Source organism: Vipera ursinii (assembly GCF_947247035.1).
Source record: "Vipera ursinii genome assembly, chromosome: Z".
Taxonomy (NCBI): Eukaryota; Metazoa; Chordata; class Lepidosauria; order Squamata; family Viperidae; genus Vipera; species Vipera ursinii.
Window position 1 is genome coordinate 66,482,510 of NC_139517.1, and position 20,648 is coordinate 66,503,157.

At 40.8% G+C, this 20,648-nt stretch overlaps 1 protein-coding gene across 1 annotated transcript in view; it reads left to right on the top strand.

The window, feature by feature from the left end:
- Positions 1-2,697: 2,697 nt before the first annotated feature.
- Positions 2,698-20,648, top strand: part of GLI3 (GLI family zinc finger 3) — a gene marked incomplete at its 5' end in the record, with an annotated part of 320,743 nt that continues 302,792 nt past the window's right edge. The window contains one exon of the mRNA XM_083378272.1: positions 2,698-2,821. Within this exon, the coding sequence (XP_083234398.1) occupies positions 2,698-2,821 (124 nt within the window). The remainder of the gene's footprint in view (positions 2,822-20,648) is intronic.

Consider the following 20,648-nt stretch of genomic DNA (forward strand, 5'->3'; position numbering starts at 1 on the left):
GAAATCCATATCATATCAATCCTTGAAAAAGATTCATGTCTTTCTGAAGAAAAGTATACTCTCTAGCAAAACCATTTTTTTTGTCACCATGAGTCTATTAATACTAAATTGCCCATCATCTCAAATAGGTCCAAAGCTGGCAAAGTCACTCCATTCCAATCCCCTAACATAAACCAATTTTCATATAAAAAGGGTAGTAGTTAATCCATACTGTAAGATATTCAAAGAATTTACTTTTATCATTATTTGGCCTATGCAGGCCAACTAATACTGATTTTATTCCTTTAAGTTCAATTTCAACTACTGCAAATCATTAGATAAAAGTAACATAGGTTTAAACTGGGGTTTTATATAAGACAACTCCGTTATTATTTTTTTAGACCAGCAGATATAAATTCCTCCCCTAATTGTTTGTTTACTAAATATTTAAGGGCTATACATTGAATGTGGTTGGTCAACCAGTTATTAATCTGTCTGGTGGCGATGCTCTTTTAACTCTTATTTTTTCTAACTTATCAAGTAGTAGGTTGTGGTCTACTTTATCAAATGTCTTATTGAAGCCCAAGTAAATTATGTCCATAGCAATTCACTGGTTCACTAATTAGTCACTTGTCAAAGAATGCAAGAAGATCAGTTTGGCATGATTTATTTTTAACAACTCGTTGCTTGATGATCTTTTCCAGGATCTTCCCAGGTATTGATTTCATGCTGATAGGTCTGCAGTTTTCCAGATCCGTGTTTGGCCTTTTTTTTTTTAAGATGGAAGCCATCCTGTCTCTTTTGCAGTCTTCTGGTAATTCTCCGGTGCTCCAGAATCTTTGAAAGGGATAGTTCAATGATTTTGAGATCATGATGATTACCGTAGTTTGTTGAGAACCCTCAGAAGTAATCTGTCTAGACCTGGTGATTGAATTCTTCTAGAGTGAATAGGTATAGTAGCAGTGAGTACTAGTGTGTGGATCAGTGGATCAGTGATGAGCATTGAGTACTAGTATGGGAATGCTTGTATGACATATGTTGTTGTGTTGGCTCTGTTGTGTTTTGAAACTCACTGGCTTCAGTATATTTTAAATAAACTGTGACAAAGTGATGGCAGTGGTGCAATATCCAAAAGGTGGGATGTCCATAAAAAAGGTGAGGTATCCAACAAAGATGGCAACCACACAAGTGAGGGGACTTCAGGGACTTCATTAAACACTCCATGAAAAGAAAACAAGCTTCGGCTTCAAAAAAGGTTGCAAAATGAAGGAGGTCTGGCTCTCACGGGGCTCAGTTTTTGCAGGAATTGGCTATAGAAACCAGATTTATTATTGCTTACGCCAAACTAATAGACAGGGAAAAGGCAGAAAAGACAGATTTTCTCTTAGAAGAACTACCACTTTGGTAGAGACAAGTATCCACCTTAGGCCTGTGGTTAAACCAAAACAGAAATGGGGATAGGCTCAGTTACTTGAGCCAATATGATTACAGGGATGTTAAAGTATCAGCAAGATGAAAGGCTTTGATTAATTAAGAGGAAGAAGAGCAGAAGGAGACAGAAAGGAAAGATAAGCTAGAATGGAAAAAGAATGAAAGAGAGGTGGGGAAAGAAGAGTTTAGTAGGTTGATAGACTTACTTAAAATGGTATAGTCACCAGAAGAGGCACATTCAACTAAAAAGTTTTCAGAATATGTAGAGAGTGCAAATGATACCAAGGACATAAACATTCCCAAGAACTTTGAGAGTTTATAGTAGTCTTCCAGCAGGAGAAGTAGTGAATTGTTCCCATGTGAAAGATAATCCTATACAGATATAATTAAGTGAAAGCATCCTTAAACTAAAGGGTGGCATTGGGAAGTTGTGCAGTTTTAACAGCTGGGGGAAACATGGAAAATGGAGCTTGATACTTATACTTCAACTTCTGCCTAATCTTATATGATTAAAACATTGGTCCTCAGCTACTAGAATCTTGGGACAGAGCAAGAAAGATAATTTTTCAGAATATTCTTATGCAGGTATGTTAAAGATTTACAATATTTGTTATACATTATTTATAAAAATATAAATGTTAAGTCATGAATGTAAAAAAGAAACCATGAAAAATTAGTAAAGGTTAAGGTTTCCCCTGTCCAGGCATGTCCCACTTTAGGAGAAGCATCTCATTTCTGTTTCAAGGGAGCTAGGTTTGTCCAAAGAGACTTTTGTGGTCATTTGGCCAGCATGACTATACAATGAGGTGTATGGAACACTGTTATCTTCCCACTGAAGTGGTACCTATTTATATACTCCCATTTGCATGCTTTTGAATTGTTAGATGGGCAGGAGCAGGGGCAAATAACAGAGATCAAACCGTTATGCAGCTCTTGGGTTTTGCACCTGGTCTGTCAGCTTTCCATATGACAAGCTCAGCGTCTTGAAGTGGATAATACAAGTGATATAAATTAAGCTCTCTATGTTGATTTCATCCCTTTTCAGCCTAACTTCTAGCTCTTGTAAAAGTTCAGGGTAAGGGTGTAAACGTAATAAATTAGAGTTGATTTGATAGAATGTATGAGTTGGTCTATGTGTTTTAAGGGCTAATAAGCAACATGTCTTTTGAAAGAGAACTATGGCAGGGTTTTTATTTTGCCTTTTCCTGCTTTTTGAAGGAAGTCTTACAGATGTGTTTGTTAATGCAGATATTTGTGTAAAGAGAACTGAAGTAATGAGAAGTCATCATGGAAGCTCAATCCCATAGCTCTGCCACAAGTGAGAAGAAAAAGGTTGAGAATCCCATAGTGAAATACCCCACTCGATCAGAGGTCAGTGAGAAAGCTGCAGCCTCCAGCACAACATCTAATGGTAAGTAATAGTAGAGATTTACTAGCTGCATTTCATGGGAATTGAGTATTTGCACTTGGAAATAAAACTAAAGTTAATAAACAAGAATTTTAGGGATTGGATTTTGTGGAGTGGTTAGGAATAGGAAGACATGAGACCATCAGATTTAGCTTTTTCTTCCAAATTAACCAGTTTGAGTGATTAATAGTAATCTTTATTATGGAAAATTCCTGTTGTGGTACTTTTGAAAATAATCATAGTGGGAAATAATATAAAATATTTGGTATTTTACTATTTTACTATGGATATTACTTACTCTGATTAGGTAACTGTTTAATATAAAAAGACAATAGAAGCACTGTCAAAAATTAATAAGAGGTTTTCATCTTCTTTGAAAAACAAAAAAAGAAATAATTCTCATCCATTATAAATATCCTCTCCACCAAATCTGCATGTCTTGGATTGCTTTAATTGCAAAAGACAAAACAATTATGTTTTAAAGAAAATATGCTCAGTTTAGAAACGTGAATATTTAATTTATAAAAATTGCTTTGGAATATTTTATAGTACTATAAGGTAAACCTCAGGCAGAATGATTAATAGAAGAGATTATGTGATCTACCGTGTAAAATATCAGAAAGTGCTAGATTGCTAACCTTAATTTCCTTCTTTCTGCTTGAATTTTCTTCATAATTTATCAACTGATAAGTCTGTTTTTTTATTATTTTTTTCTTTTTCTTCTTACTTGATTTTACTGCTTTATAATAACCAGCATAAAATGACATGGGAAAATTGATTCAAATCCAATTTTCCCCCCAAAGGAAGGGATTTTTATTATATCAAGTGGATTAATTTAAGCTATGCATTGTCTAAATGTATTGGTTCTAATGGTTGTAGGAACTTGGAAGCATTGTGCAATGTTATTGAAGGTTTTTAGAACAAATATATTTATATCTTTATCTCTGCCTTGGAAGCACTTCCTAGGAAGTTAGTGAAAACACAAGACCATGAATCTAAAATTGGAGATCTTACTTTACTTTTGGAAAAGGAAAGTCCCTATCTTTTGTGACCCCTGGGATACAGTCTCAAGAAATAGAGCAATTCAGGGAGTGCATGTCAACTGCTGAAATGCATATGTCCCTTGTTGCAGCTTGATACTTGCTACCGAAGCATATCAACTGTGGTATCAATGTACCATTAAAATTTTTCAGTGGTATAGCTGTTCATTTCTTTTTGGTAGGAATTAATTCATATTTAATACTTCCTGCAATTTAATGTTTTGGAAGTGTAAAGTCCCAGTTCCTTATTTGAACTTGAGATATCATGTCAATCTAATCAGGTAATCCAAGTGGAGACTTCTTGATCAAGCAGCACTTTATTTAATCAAATTAAGCAGCTGGGTGGCCAACAATCTGAAACGCTGGCAGAGTTATGTCCAGAAGTGCTACACCTTAGAAAGTTGGTAGCATTGCTTTATAAACCTCATTAGCCAATGAAAATCAGACAACAGAGCCATTACATCATAAAGAAGACATCAATCATTCCTGTACACTCCCTTATTCCCTCCTTCAGTATATCACATCTATGTACATTTTTCCCACCTTGCATGAGATTTCCCTGGTGCAAAAGCTGATTACAAAAAACAAGAAAGCAACAGTTAGACTACACAATTTCCTTTTGTTCCAGAACCCTTCATTCCCCCCTTTAATTTTGTAACAGAATGCTTTCTGTTACTTGGTGATCAATGACATATATTCCTTTGTTATTGCCATGATAATCAGGACCTTGGCTGGCTTACGGGGTTTATCACTACTTACAGAGGATGCTATGATCCCCAAGATGGTAGAAGTAACTGTTCTTTGGATAACAGGAATCCGAGATGGGAAAACCAAAAGACCTCTAAATGCTAACATAACCAGAAATTTTTTCCTTTGCCAATCACCAAAAATCTCTCCAAACCACATTGTGTCCATGGCAGCTGTCCAAGTTTCCAAAGAAGCTGGGTGTATTTCCTCCACACACAGGCAGCAACATTTAAAAGGAAAGCCATACCCCACTTGTTTTTTTACAAATCTTTCTTTTGTAGTATTATTTTAACCAATTAATTTTCTTTATCTTTCTGTATATATGCTTCTCGCCTCGGGGTAATGGAGGTTCCTATGCAAGCGTAGTATAGAGAAGCAAAGCAGCATTATGCTATTCTAAATGCCTTTGATTTGTAATTATTTCTAATACAGCTTGTAATGTAACAATTCTATTAAGCATATAAACAAGAGGCCTGTAACTTATACATTCCATCTTCTTGCCAAGTCTCCCCAAGGTTTTTACCAGAACCTTCTCTTTTTAAAACAGAGGCTTCCCACTATGGAAGTGGTCAGAGTCCACATGTTGGGTCTACTGTTGGCTTTTCCCAGTGAGATTTTGACTAGTCAGGGCAGTAAAATTTATTTCATGTGCTTCCCAAGGCCATTGTTCACCCATTCTAGTACCCACACACATATAACAGTCACATTTAGAGATGAAGCCATTCTTTTGGGCCAAATCATTAAAAAGATTCTTTGATACTGAGGGAATTTCAATTGTGGTTTCCAGTTCATCATAAAAAGAATGAAAAACTCAAAAATGTTTCTGGGACGGTGGTATAAAATGTCAAGTTGAACCTATATTTGTGTCTGGTTCAGTCGATAGCTGGTCCAAATGATGCTGAGAAGTCTGCTGGTCTGGTTATCTCAAAGCACATCGGATTGCAGGAATCAGCATTGCACTAGGAAGTGCTGACTCCTTTAATTATATTGAATTTTTCCTTCCTTTGATTGTATTAGGTTGCATAGGATGTATAAATGTATTTTGTGTGAAATGAGTAGACCTGTTTCCACCCCATTGCTCCACACTTAGTCCATTTAGCTTGATTATAGTCAATAGGTTTACATGCATCAAAGGAAACTCTGGCACTATCCATAAGTCTCATGTTATTCTTCTCAACAGGTATAGTCTATGCATCCTTCCGTATGTCTAGGTTTGAACTTATTGGTAGGGCTTTACTGTATTGACAGAAGCATAACAAATGACCCTATCCCCCACTTTGCAAGTAGAATCTCTTGTCTTGTTATAAATACAACTCCCTTTTGTTCCTTTAATTATTGGGTCCATCGTCTGAGGAAAGTGTGGGAGAAACAGTAGCAACAAAGTAAAAAAATATTTAGCAATACACAGTCTATATATTATGAACCCAGGTTCACGGTAGTCCAGTCCATTGAAGTTTTTCTCCTAGTTAGATGGAAACAGTTCAACAGGTGAGGCAGGGTGAAATTTCACTTTCAAGTCATCCAGCTGCAGAGCTTGTCACTGGAGAGGAAATGATGGGACTTTCCATGGATTCAAGCCTTGATTTTTTCACTCTCACTGCAGTTGGGGTCAGGAGGACTTGGCATGGTTGGGACCACTTGGGACTGGTACTTATAGGTGACAGGTTTTTTTCACCTGAACCCACTCTCCAGGAGCAATAATGGTGAGAGACAGGTGGTAGGGTAGCCTGGGCCTGTACTGGAATAGAAGACAAAACCTGCACCAGATTATGTAAGTACTGAGTAACATTCTTCTCTTCTTCATTGACATTATTGAACCTTCGTGCAACTCCAATCCATCATTTCAAACAGGACAAGGCAAATTTTCCAGAGTTGAGGCCTGTACTGAAATGGCCTAACCACTAGATGTCACAACCTGTCCAGCCATTGTGTACCATTCACAACATCAGCCAAAAATAAAACACATAACTGCTCCCCGCTCAACACTCATTTCCTTCGTGTATCTGCCTGCCCTATTTCAGCCTGCCATTTAAGCCTATTTTGTGTTCCTGTTCTCCCATTTCAAGTTTCCCTTCTCTTCTCTCAACTTTACGTGAGTAACTTTTTTCCTTTTACTATTAATCTTTCTTTCCAATTTCCAAAACTATGCACATTCTCTTCTTACTAACAAATTAAGTTAACTACAGGGAGGGAACCACTCCCCAGCTTCCACTAATATTCTGTTCTCCAACATCCAACATCCACTATGTCCTTTTTCAGCTGCTTTGCTATAAACATCTATAAACAAGTCAGGCCAAACCTTTTTCTGTCATTCTATCACTTCATGTTCTAATCAGATTACTGAGTTCCAGAACTGGGCAGGTTCTAAATCAGCTGATTTCTTTCTTCCAGCTCCGTCCTTTTGCTCAAAACAACTTCTACTATTCCAGAATTAACATTCATAAAGAAATAAAAAACTTATTTTTTTTCAGTGCAGCTTCACAAAAGAAAAAAACCTTAATGTGGTATTCTGAGTTAATGTACTGAAAATATATGTATGTGTGTGTGTATGTATATAAAGACTGAAACTAGAGCATTAAACCTTTTGAAAACATTTACAAATCTAAGCAAAACAATTCAGAATCATTTTCCTAAGGTTCTTCCTTTTATAATACAGCTTTAACAAAAGGGATAGCTCAGTTGTCATTGGTTACGTTATCTATTATGTTAGGCCAGTTTGTTTTGCACACACACAATCATTGTCAACTGGCCCAAAAACCTCGAACAGAACTAAAGCCTCAGCAGAGAAAGGGGAGGAGGATGGGGTGTTACAGATTCTGCATTTCTAAGCTCTGCAGCAGGGAAACAAAATGATACATTTACAACAAGGAGAAGCCATGCTAAACAAGTTTTCTTTGTTCTTTGTCCCTGAGCAAAATTAGAAGCCAAAAACTACAATCTCAGACTTCACCCCCCACCCTTCGTCCTTTCCCTCTGCCTTCCAGGCCAGAGTTAAGCAGAGAGAAAGAAAGTTTTAAAAGAATAACCCAAACCTCCCCCCTCTTCTTCCTTTTTCCATCTCTCTCTTCCAAAACAAAGAAAAAGAAAAACAAATGTAGCAAGCCAGTAACAAAGAAAGGTGAACAATTTTTTTAAAAAAAATGCACAGGGACCCCGGCCCCTTTTGAATTTCTCTCATTTACATCATCTTTTCAACAAAATAATTTTCTCTCTTGAGATTCTCATGCTAACACCTTTGACTTAGTCCAAAACAACAACAACAAAACCTGCAGTTTACTGTTTCTTCCACAGCCTGGGGTTGGGTGGGGAACTCTCACACACACACATTTGCACATCAGCATACTCACACATTCACTTCAATTCAAACTGCTTGCATACACAACTTCACATACAGATATTTCATTTTCACACTTTTTCCAGGCAAACCATTTATTTTTAAATAAGGCCCTTTTGTTTGTTATTATTGGAAGGCTTTGTCCCTCTCCCAAGACATATATATGCACAGATACCATCAAGACAACATTTGCAGGCTTGTTGCTTGTCCTTGAAGAAATGAGAAAAATCAAGATGTGATTCCAGTCAAAATGTGATGTAGGGCCCTGAACCATCTCTTATTTTTCTCACTATTTCAAGCCCAAACTTAATTTTATGGATGGCCAAATATTTTAAACTCATCAATTTGGAGTTTGAGGCCAAATCAGCCTCCCTTTTAATCTTTCTCCAAAAAGGGAGGGGAACATTTATGGTTACTTCCAATATTTCCCCAGCAAATTCAAAGAGGAAAACTACAGACAGTAGCCTCCTCTCTTCATGTCCAACAATAAGGATTTCATTGTCTAACAGAAAAAAATGTACATTCAAAAAGACAGGGTAGAGAGTTTTTTCTCTCTACTCTCTTTGAATGTACTTTTTTCCTGTTAGACAATGGCGTCATCTACTGTCTTTGGAAATCATTCTTATTGTTGGACATAGCTAGATTTGTTAAAAAGATAAGCTAGCCAAATGGAGGTGTACAAGATTTTTGCAATGTTGCTTTCTTGAAGATTATTTTTACTGCCACTATTTCAGTGGATTGCAGTGGGCTAATATGCACCCTACTGGAAGTACGGCTTCACCACTTCTTGAAATACCAGTTCATTTGAACAATGATTTTGCCTTGCCTGTTCCCTGTTGTGTACTTGGTTCGTTGCTTGAGTGAAGAGACATGGCGATTGAGTTCAGGCAGGAACTGAACTGAGAAACAGGGCTGCAAATAGGTTTAAAGGGTTTAAATATTTTTAAAGCAATCTATTGCCGCCCTAGAGGCAGCCAATGGGAGCTCTGGAGATGGGTTGTCTGAGGAGCTGGGAGCCATTAGCCAGCTCCTTGCTTAAGCAACCTTCCAGCATTCAAACCCATGTGGTACATTCAGCAAAACAAGGCCCAATACATTACACCCCTCCCCCCTAGAATGTATACACATTATAATAACAAAAGTAAAAAAATAAAATACAGCAATTACAGAATTTGCAATAGTACAAAATAGCAGTATACAAAAGTACAGTATTGTTCAAGTGTATTCACTAATACATAGGCTTTCCTGAGCAGGCAGCAATTACAGTAATCACACAACATTACAACACAATTATTTAAGGACAAAATCCTGTAAATAAGCTGGAGGTTTGCGAACCCTCGTAGATTGCCTGGGGGTCCCAGGCAACTCCCGGTCTACCAGCTTGCCCGCCGGACTGGGTAGACCATGACTCTTGAGTCCATGAGAGTCAGGCTGACTCGAGTCCCTCTGGCTGGCCATTCCAGGTCAGCCCAAGCCAAAGTCCATTGTTGGAGCAGAGTTAGCACAGCGGCTTTATTGGTTGGGTTGACTTTCCCCATCAGGCGACCCATGTTGCACTCCCAGGCTTTCCCCATCTACAACCATCTCCCCATTGCTCTGACTGCTAGTGTCCTCAGAGCATGTGAATTGTCCTGCTTGGCTGCCAGTTTCTGGCTGTATGAGTGGACCTTTGATGAGGTCCTTGCTTTGTGGCCGTTCTGGGAACTGCTTCAATATGGCGGTGAATGACTCGCCCGCCATCTAGAGTCACTTCATATGAGAGAAGGCTCGAGATTTTAGTGATTTTGCCTGGCACCAACAAGTTCCCATGCCCATAGTTCTGGGCCCACACCCCATCACCCACTTGCAACCCCCTCGGAGGTCTTGGGTGAGAGCCCTCTGCTGCCACCTGGTCTGGGTGCAACCTGTCCAGTTTCATGATTAGTCACCTTCCCCAGTGCAGTTCTGCTGGGCTTTTGCCAGTAGCATGCCTAATGAGGTTAGTCCTCAAGAAGGCCTGGAACTCTGCCGCTGTGAACTGGGCCCCATTATCGGACACTACGACCATGTGTTGCAAAAAGTTTCCTGAGCACCTGGATGGTCCTAGCAGTGGTCATATTTGCGATTGGAATAACTTCCAGCCATTTAGAGTGGCTGTTGACCACTATAAAAAATAGCTGTCCCTGAAAGGGCCCAGCAAAGTCGATGTGAATCCTCGACCAAGGAGTGTGAGTTTCCTCCCATCTGTGGGCAGGAGCGTGTGGCATGTCAGGCCTGGATTGTTGACATGTGTAACACCTGTTTATTTGAGCCTCGATAGCCTTATCTAACCCAGACCACCATAGGTAGCTTCGTGCCAATGCCTTCATCCGGACAATGCCCAGATGTCCCTCATGTAGTGATTGCAGTACCCTGTCTCTTAATGAAGTGGGGACAATGACCATGCTACCCCATAGAATACAACCCTTGTGAGCTGAAAGCTCATGTCTACGTGTGAAGTAGCTCTGGAACTCAGGTCCAGGACTGTTTTCCAATCACCTTGTATGAATCCAGGATAGCACCCTACTTAAAACCTTGTCTGCAGCAGTTTCTATAGCCACATCCCCTGCATGGAGGGGAATGGACAAAATGCGAGCTGCTGGAGCCAGATCAGGCTTGATCTCTGGCAAAGGCAACCGGCTGAGGCCATCTGCATGGCCCATGTCTTTGCCAGGTTTGTGAACCAGCCTGAAGCTATAGACTGACAAGAAGATGGACCATCTTAACATTCTAGGGGACAAGATGTGGGGTGTCTGTCTGTCAGTAGTGAATAACCCCAATAGTGGCTTATGGCCTGTGAAGACTGTGAATTCCCTACCATACAAGTAATCATAGAATTTCTTCACCCTGGCTAGAATGGGCAAGGCCTCTTTGTCAATTTGCACGTAATTTCACTCAGCAGAGGACAATGTCCTAGAGTAATAAGTAATTGGGACTTGAGTCCCATCACTCTCCAAATGACTTAAAACAGACCCAACCCCATAAGGGGATACGTCACATGCAAGGCACACTGTCAATGACTCTTTAAAGTGGGTGAGGACTGAACTGGAGGACACTAGTGACTTTACTGCCTTAAAACTGTTTTCATGGACCTTGGTCCATTTCCATGGGGTGTTTTTATCCAAGAGCCGGTGTAGTGGCTCTGGCACTGCGGTCTTGTTAGGAAGGAATGCATGGCAAACATTTAGGAGGCTCAGGAATGCCTGAAGCTCTCCCTTTGTCTTGGGGCTAGGTGCCAGCTGAATGGCCTTCAGCTTGGACTCAGCAGGGTGGATTCTATCGGCATTGATACGGAAACCCAAGAACTCAGTTGAGGGAACCTCTATACTTCACTTGTTTTTCTTAAGTTTAAGGCCTGCTTCGCGGAACCATTGAAGGACGGCTTTGAGCCTCCTTGCAAGCACCTCAGTGGAGTCACCAGCGATGAGTACATCGTCGAAGTAGGGGCAGACCCCTGGAATGCCCTTGAGCATACGCTCCAGGACACTTTGAAAAATGCCAGGGGCTACACTAACCCCGAATTGGAGGCGTTTTGCCATAAAAGTCCCCCCTGTGTGTTACAATACTCTGTGCTGCAGCTGTGGCTTGATCCACAGATAGCTGTTGATAGGCCTGTGCCAAATCTAACTTTGCAAAGACTGTACCACCTTGCAGTGATGCCAGGATGTGGTTCAGGGTACATGTGGTGTTTAAGTGCACGATTAATCATGCACTTGTAATCAGCACAAATCCTGACCTCTCCATTGGCTTTTAGTGGTGTGAGGATTGGGGTTTTCCATTCACTCCCATCTACAGGCTGTAGTACCCCCTGTCAACTAGCTTGTCCAACTCAGCATCTATCTTGACTTAAGAGCAAATGGCACTCTGCGGGGCTTAATCCTGATAGGCATTACAGCAGGATCAAGCTTAAAGGCTATTGGAGGACCCTTGTACATTCCAAGGCTTGTGTCAAAAACATTTGCGAACTTGCATACTGACATTAAGTTCGTGGTTTGTGTCCTGTTGATTCCAGTGACCTGGATGCCTAGTGCATCCAACCAATCAAGTCCTATCAGACTCATTCGCTGACCCTCTACTACAATAACGTCCTGAGGCCCTGAAAACCCCTTGAATTTGACAGCCAGTGTGGCCTTGCCCTTGATGGCAACTCTAGGATTTTGAAAATCAGTCAGGATAATGGTGGATGGCCTAAGCTTGGCCCACCTCTTGCTGCAGTTGCAGATGAACTGGAATGTGTCGAGTGAATTGATGGACATGGCTGACCCAGTGTCCAGTTCCATCTTGCAAGGGACCCCTTGCAGCTCGACCTGAAAGTCGAAATTTTGGCTTAATGGGGCAGTGAGCTCCCATGTGGTAAATGCTCCAGCGGCTGGAGCAAAAACCTACACTAAATTGTTCTGGGCTCCCGGTACCTCTCCTGATTGGAATGTCCGATTGGCGGTTCGATTGGTGGTCCCCCTGGTGACCTCTGCAGACTGAAGCGATGTGGCCAGTCTTCCTGCAGGCCCGACATGTGGCTGTCCGGAACCTGCAGTCCATGCATTGATGGCAGCTGCCACAACCCTGGCATTGAAGGAAGGGACCTGCCTTGTAAGTTGTCCCATGTTGATTGTCGTCGTGACATTGCTGGTCATCATGCCGTTGAAGTTTGTCTACTTCTTGACTCCTGTTGTAGTCCGCGGCGTGTTCGGTATCCTCGTGGTGGACAGCCTCCTCATGCTGAGCACCTTTGGCGGACCACATGTCTTTCATGGCCCCGCTTGCAGCTTCATCCGCCATGATCTCCTTCAGCACGTCTGGGAGCGATAAAGTCTCTTTGGTGAAGAGCTTCTGTTGCAGCTCTCTGTTTCGGAGGCCACAGACGAGCCGGTCTCAAAGCCTCTCTTCTAAATCGGTGAACTGGCACAGGCATGAAGCTTGCCTCAAGGCCGCAATGAATTCAGAAGCTGTTTCACCCAGCTTGAGTGAAGAGACAAGGCGAGTGAGTTCAGGCAGGAACATTATTTGCTTGCAGGAACTGAACTGAGAAACAGGGCTGTGAATGCAGCTATTTATACCCTAGCCTCTAGGTGGCAGCCAATAGGTTTAAAGCAACCTATTGCTGCCCTAGAGGCAGCCAATGGCAGCTCTGGAGATGGGTTGTCTGAAGAGCTGGGAGCCGTTAGCCAGCTCCTTGCTTAAGTAACCTTCCAGCATTCAAACCCACGTGGTACACTCAGCAAAACAAGGCCCAATATATTACATTCCCCATATTGTTTTCTCCTGTCTTTTCCTTAAAGCGTTTCTCGGTCTTTTTATCAGGATTGAGGCTAGCTAGGCCCCCCTTTTGACAACACCTTGCCTTGTATTCATACAAAGAGCACTCCCCACTTCCCCCTAATTCCAGAATGTTTCTTTCTAATTACCACGTTTTTCCTGTGTTCTCGTCTTCTCCTACCTTCACTGGGACAAGATATTTATTTATTTATTATTTGGATTTGTATACCGCCCCTCCCCTTCATGGATTACTGCCTTGTCGTGGCGAAGGGGCTTGCGTAATTCAGTGAAGCTATGAGCTATGCCGTGCAGGGCCACCCAAGACGGACAGGTCATAGCTGAGAGTTCTGACAAAACGTGATCCACTGGAGAAGGAAATGGCAACCCACTCCAGTATCTTTGCCATGAAAACCCTATGGACACTACCAAAAGGCAAAACGATATGACGCTGGAAGATGAGCCCCTCAGGTCGGAAGGCGTCCAATATGCTACTGGGGAAGAGCAGAGGGCTAGTACTAGTAGCGCCAGAAAGAATGAAGCGACTGGGCCAAAGCCGAAAGGACGCTCAGCTGTGGATATGTCTGGTGGTGAAAGGAAAGTCCGATGCTGTAAAGAGTTTTTCTCCATAGGAACCTGGAATGTAAGATCCATGAATCAAGGAAAGCTGGACGTGGTCAAACAAGAGATGACAAGACTGAACATCGACATCTTAGGTATCAGCGAACTAAAATGGACAGGAATGGGTGAATTTAATTCAGATGACCATCAGGTATACTACTGCGGGCAAGAATCCCTCAGAAGAAATGGAGTAGCCTTCATAGTCAATAAAAGAGTAGGAAAAGCAATACTGGGATACAATCCTCAAAATGACAGAATGATCTCAATTCGAATCCAAGGCAAACCATTCAATATCACAGTAGTCAAAGTCTATGCCCCAACCACCAGTGCTGAAGAGGATGAAATTGACCGGTTCTATGAAGCCCTACAGCACCTTATAGAAGTAACACCAAAAAATGATGTCCTTATCATCATGGGGGATTGGAATGCTAAGTAGGAAGCCAAAAGATAACTGGAATAACAGGCAAGTTTGGCCTTGGAGTACAAAATGAAGCAGGGCACAGGCTGATAGAATTTTGTCAAGAGAATAAGATGGTCATAGCAAACACTCTTTTCCAACAACCCAAGAGACGGCTCTACACATGGACATCACCAGACGGTCAACACAGAAATCAGATTGACTATATGCTCTGCAGCCAAAGATGGAGAAGCTCTATACAGTCGGTAAAAACAAGACCAGGAGCTGACTGTGGCTCAGACCATGAGCTTCTCCTTGCAAAGTTTAGGCTTAAACTGAAGAAAGTAGGGAAAAGCACTTGGCCACTCAGGTATGAATTAAATCATATCCCTGTTGAATATACAGTAGAGGTGACAAATAGATTTAAGGAATTAGATCTGATAGACAGAGTGCCTGAAGAACTATGGACAGAGGTTCGCGACATTGTACAACAGGTAGCAACCAAAACCATCCCAAAGAAAAAGAAATTCAAGAAAGCAAAATGGCTGTCTGAGGAAGCTTTGCAAATAGCTGAGGAAAGGAGGGAAGCGAAAGGCAAGGGAGAAAAACATAGATATGCCCAATTGAATGCAGAATTCCAGAGAATAGCTAGAAGAGATAAGAATGCCTTCTTAAATGAACAATGCAAAGAAATAGAAGAAAACAATAGAATAGGGAGGACCAGAGATCTTTTCAAGAAAATTGGAGAGATGAAGGGAACGTTTCATGCAAAAATGGGCATAATAAAGGACCAAAATGGCAGGGACCTAACAGAGGCAGAAGAGATTAAGAAGAGGTGGCAAAATTACACAGAAGAACTATACAAGAATGAGCTTAATGTCCCAGATAATCACAATGAGGTGGTCACTGACCTCGAGCCAGACATCCTAGAATGTGAGGTGAAGTGGGCCTTAGAAAAGCTGAGCAACAACAAAGCTAGTGGAGGTGACAGTATTCCAGCTGAGCTATTCAAAATCTTAAAAGACAGTGCAGTAAAAGTGCTACACTCAATTTGCCAGCAAATTTGGAAAACTCAACAGTGGCCACAGGATTGGAAAAGATCAGTTTACATTCCAATTCCAAAGAAAGGCAGTGCCAAAGAATGTTCAAACTATCGCACCATTGGACTCATTTCTCATGCTAGTAAAGTCATGCTTAAAATCCTACAAGCTAGACTTCAGCAGTATGTGGATCGAGAACTACCAGAAGTACAGGCAGGATTTCGAAGAGGCAGAGGAACTAGAGATCAAATTGCCAACATACGCTGGATCATGGAGAAAGCTAGGGAGTTCCAGAAAAACATCTACTTCTGCTTCATTGACTATGCTAAAGCCTTTGATTGTGTGGATCATAACAAACTGTGGCAAGTCCTTAAAGAGATGGGCATACCAGACCATCTTATATGTCTCTTGAGAAACCTATATGCGGGTCAAGAAGCAACAGTGAGAACTGGACACGGAACCACTGATTGGTTCAAAATTGGGAAAGGAGTCCGGCAAGGCTGTATACTGTCGCCCTGCCTATTTAACTTATATGCAGAGCACATCATGAGAAAGGCAGGGCTAGATGAATCAAAAGTTGGAATTAAGATTGCCGGAAGAAATATCAACAACCTAAGATACGCAGATGATACCACTCTAATGGCAGAAAGTGAAGAAGAACTAAAGAGCCTCTTGTTGCGGGTGAAGAAGGAGAGTGCAAAAGTTGGGTTGAAACTTAACATTAAGAAAACCAAGATCATGGCATCTGGCCCTCTCAATTCTTGGCAAATAGATGGGGAAGAAATGGAGGTAGTGACAGATTTTATTTTCCTGGGCTCCAAGATCACTGCAGATGGGGACTGTAGCCAAGAAATTAAAAGACGCTTGCTCCTGGGGAGGAAAGCCATGGCAAATCTAGACAGCACACTAAAAAGCAGAGACATCACCCTGTCAACAAAAGTACGTATAGTCAAGGCTATGGTCTTCCCAGTTGCAATGTATGGCAGTGAAAGTTGGACCATAAGAAAGGCTGAGCGCCAAAGAATTGAGGCCTTTGAACTATGGTGCTGGAGAAGACTCCTGCGAGTCCCTTGGACTGCAAGACGATCAAACCGGTCAGTCCTAGAGGAGATCAATCCTGACTGCTCTTTAGAAGGCCAGATCCTGAAGCTAAAACTCAAATACTTTGGCCACCTAATGAGAAGGAAGGACTCACTGGAGAAGAGCCTAATGCTGGGAAAGATCGAGGGCAATAGAAGAAGGGGATGACAGAGAATGAGGTGGCTGGATGGAGTCACTGAAGCAGTAGGTGTGAGCTTAAATGGACTACAGAAGATGGTAGAAGACAGGAAGGCCTGGAGGAATGTTGTCCATAGGGTCGCGATGGGTCGGACACGACTTCGCAGCTAACAACAACAACAACAAAACCGCCCCTCTCCCGAAGGATATATAAACATTCAGGGTTCAGACAAACTCAGATCTGTTGGGTTGGCTAATTTAAAAGTCACCAGACAGAAAGGGTTTGGGAGCACTCTTTACCTTATCTTTTGGCCACACCAATTTTCCTGGATGTCATGTCTGAAGGTTGTGAGTTACAACGGAACTCATTCACAGGGAGTCTCATTGAGAAATAACCCTGAAGAAAAAAACCTTCAAGTCCCTGTTCGGGCACCAAAAATGTAAGGTACCAGTCCCTTACTTGAACTTGAGATATCATGTCAATGTAATCAGATAACCCAAGCGGAGACTTCTTGATCAAGCAGCACTTTATTTGATCAAATTAAGCAGCTGGCTGGCCAACAATCTGAAACGCTGGCAGAGTTATGTCCAGAAGTGCCACACCTTAGAAAGTTGGTAGCATTGCTTTATAAACCTCATTAGCCAATGAAAATCAGACAACAGAGCCATTACATCATAAAGAAGACATCAATCATTCCTGTACACTCCCTTATTCCCTCCTTCTGTATATCGCATCCATGTACATGTTTCCCACCTTGCATGATATTTGCGTGGTGTAAAAGCCAATTACAAAAAGCAAGAAAGCAACAGTAGACTAAACAATTTCCCTTTGTTCCAGAACCCTTAAAAAGTTTATACTGTTGTTTTAGAAAAGGTAGTTTGCTGCTAAATTTCAATATTAATTACTATATCTGGATTCAACTCCAGAATCCTTAGCAACCTGATTATATTAAATTAAGCAGAAAGTGTTCTCTAAATGTTTGAAACACATTTTGTTTCATTGAAATTAATGAGGTGTTATAATAATGACTCTATGATTTCATTTAGACTAAAACATGATTAAGTTTATATTAGAGTTTATTTGGACACAGTAGTTACTGTATTTGGGGGTAATTGATTATTTCTACTTAAATAAGAAACACATAATTCATAATCACCATTATTTAATATTAATATTATCAAAATTCATAACTGTGAATCAATATTTTTGTTTTTCCAACCATTCTAGATTTTAATAAAAAGTATGCATAATACACAGTTTCTCTAATTAATCTGGAAAAAGATTAGTTATATTTTGATAAGTATATTTTTCAAAGGACATTATTATTGTGTATTGTACTACATTTGTAAGCTGATATATTGTAAGTTCTCTTGTTGATAATTTAGCTTACCACTACAAATGTTTTTATGCCTAGAGTATACATGAGCTTAAGTAAGTAAGCTATTCGCAGATTGTAAAGTAGTCACTGACATTAATGACACAGAGTTGAATATAATGGTTATATATTTTTTATACATATTTATTATTTATATACTATTATAGGTATTCATGTCTCTTAATTATTTATAAGAATAGAATGGTAATTGCACTGATAACTTTAAAATATGAATAGAATTGATGGACTGGATGGTTTACTTAATGTAAACATGGATTAACCTATTTTTTCCCAAATGTATGAATTACAACTTTCTGGATTATATCTTATTTAAACCTGCACAGTTACCCATGAATGCCAGACTGCTGGGTGTTGGTGCAATTCAGAAAATTTATTTATAAGTTACCCTATTGTTTATTAATATTTTGAACTAAGGTTTGGCTATTTTTTCTAATAACAAGTCAAAGATGGTTTGCTATTCATGCTGAATAATTGCCCGTAGTGCAAGAAAATCATCCATTCCTTCCTAATATTCTAACATATCATTCATTCAAACATATCTTTATACTATTTGCAGCATAAATCATGTATTTGTTGTTGTTGTTAGTTGCGAAGTCGTGTCCGACCCATCGCGACCCTATGGACAATGTTCCTCCAGGCCTTCCTGTCCTCTACCATCTTCTGGAGTCCATTTAAGCTCACGCCTACTGCTTCAGTGACTCCATCCAGCCACCTCATTCTCTGTTGTCCCCTTCTTCTATTGCCCTCAATCTTTCCCAGCATTAGGCTCTTCTCCAGTAAGTCCTTCCTTCTCATTAGGTGGCCAAAGTATTTGAGTTTTAGCTTCAGGATCTGGCCTTCTAAAGAGCAGTCAGGGTTGATCTCCTCTAGGACTGACCGGTTTGATCGTCTTGCAGTCCAAGGAACTCGCAGGAGTCTTCTCCAGCACCATATAGTTCAAAGGCTTCAATTTTTTGGCGCTCAGCCTTTCTTATGGTCCAACTTTCACTGCCATACATTGCAACTGGGAAGACCATAGCCTTGACTATACGCACTTTTGTTGACAGGGTGATGTCTCTGCTTTTTAGTGTGCTGTCTAGATTTGCCGTGGCTTTCCTCCCAAGGAGCAAGTGTCTTTTAATTTCTTGGCTACAGTCTCCATCTGCAGTGATCTTGGAGCCCAGGAAAAAAAATCTGTCACTACCTCCATTTCTTCCCCATCTATTTGCCAGGAATTGAGAGGGCCGGATGCCATGATCTTGGTTTTCTTAATGTTAAGTTTCAACCCGACTTTTGCACTCTCCTTCTTCACTCGCAACAAGAGGCTCTTTAGTTCCTCTTCACTTTCTGCCACTAGAGTGGTATCATCTGCATATTTAGGTTGTTGATGTTTCTTCCGGCAATCTTAATTCCAACTTTTGATTCATTTAGCCCTGCCTTTCTCATGATGTGCTCTGCATATAAGTTAAATAGGCAAGGCGACAGTATACAGCCTTGCCGGACTCCTTTCTCAATTTTGAACCAATCAGTGGTTCCATGTCCAGTTCTCACTGTTGCTTCTTGGCTCGCATATAGGTTTCTCAAGAGACAAATAAGATGGTCTGGTATGCCCATCTCTTTAAGGACTTGCCACAGTTTGTTATGATCCACACAATCAAAGGCTTTAGCATAGTCAATGAAGCAGAAGTAGATGTTTTTCTGGAACTCTCTAGCTTTCTCCATGATCCAGCATATGTTAGCAATTTGATCTCTAGTTCCTCTGCCTCTTCGAAATCCTGCCTGTACTTCTGGTAGTTCTCGATCCACATACTGCTGGAGTCTAGCTTGTAGGATTTTAAGCATAACTTTACTAGCATGAGAAATGAGTGCAATGGTGTGATGGTTTGAACATTCTTTGGCACTGCCTTTCTTTGGAATTGGAATGTAAACTGATCTTTTCCAATCCTGTGGCCACTGTTGAGTTTTCCAAATTTGCTGGCAAATTGAGTGTAGCACTTTTACTGCATCGTCTTTTAAGATTTTGAATAGCTCAGCTGGAATACTCTCACCTCCACTAGCTTTGTTGTTGCTCAGCTTTTCTAAGGCCTACTTCACTTCACATTCTAGGATGTCTGGCTCGAGGTCAGTGACAACCTCATTGTGATTATCAGGGACGTTAAGCTCATTCTTGTATAGTTCTTCTGTGTAATTTTGCCACCTCTTCTTAATCTCTTCTGCCTCTGTTAGGTCCCTGCCATTTTGGTCCTTTATCATACCCATTTTTGCATGAAACGTTCCTTTCATCTCTCCAATTTTCTTGAAAAGATCTCTGGTCCTCCCTATTCTATTGTTTTCTTCTATTTCTTTGCATTGTTCATTTAAGAAGGCATTCTTATCTCTTCTAGCTATTCTTTGGAATTCTGCATTTAATTGGGTGTATCTTTCTTTTTCTCCCTTGCCTTTCACTTCCCTCCTTTCCTCAGCTATTTGCAAAGCTTCCTCAGACAGCCATTTTGCTTTCTTGCATTTCTTTTTCTTTGGGATGGTTTTGGTTGCTACCTGTTGTACAATGTTGCGAACCTCTGTCCATAGTTCTTCAGGCACTCTGTCTATTAGATATAATTCCTTAAATCTATTTGTCACCTCTACTGTATATTGAACAGGGATATGATTTAATTCATACCTGACTGGCCTAGCGCTTTTCCCTACTTTCTTTAATTTAAGCCTAAACTTTGCAACAAGAAGCTCATGGTCTGAGCCACAGTCAGCTCCTGGTCTTGATTTTACTGACTGTATAGAGCTTCTCC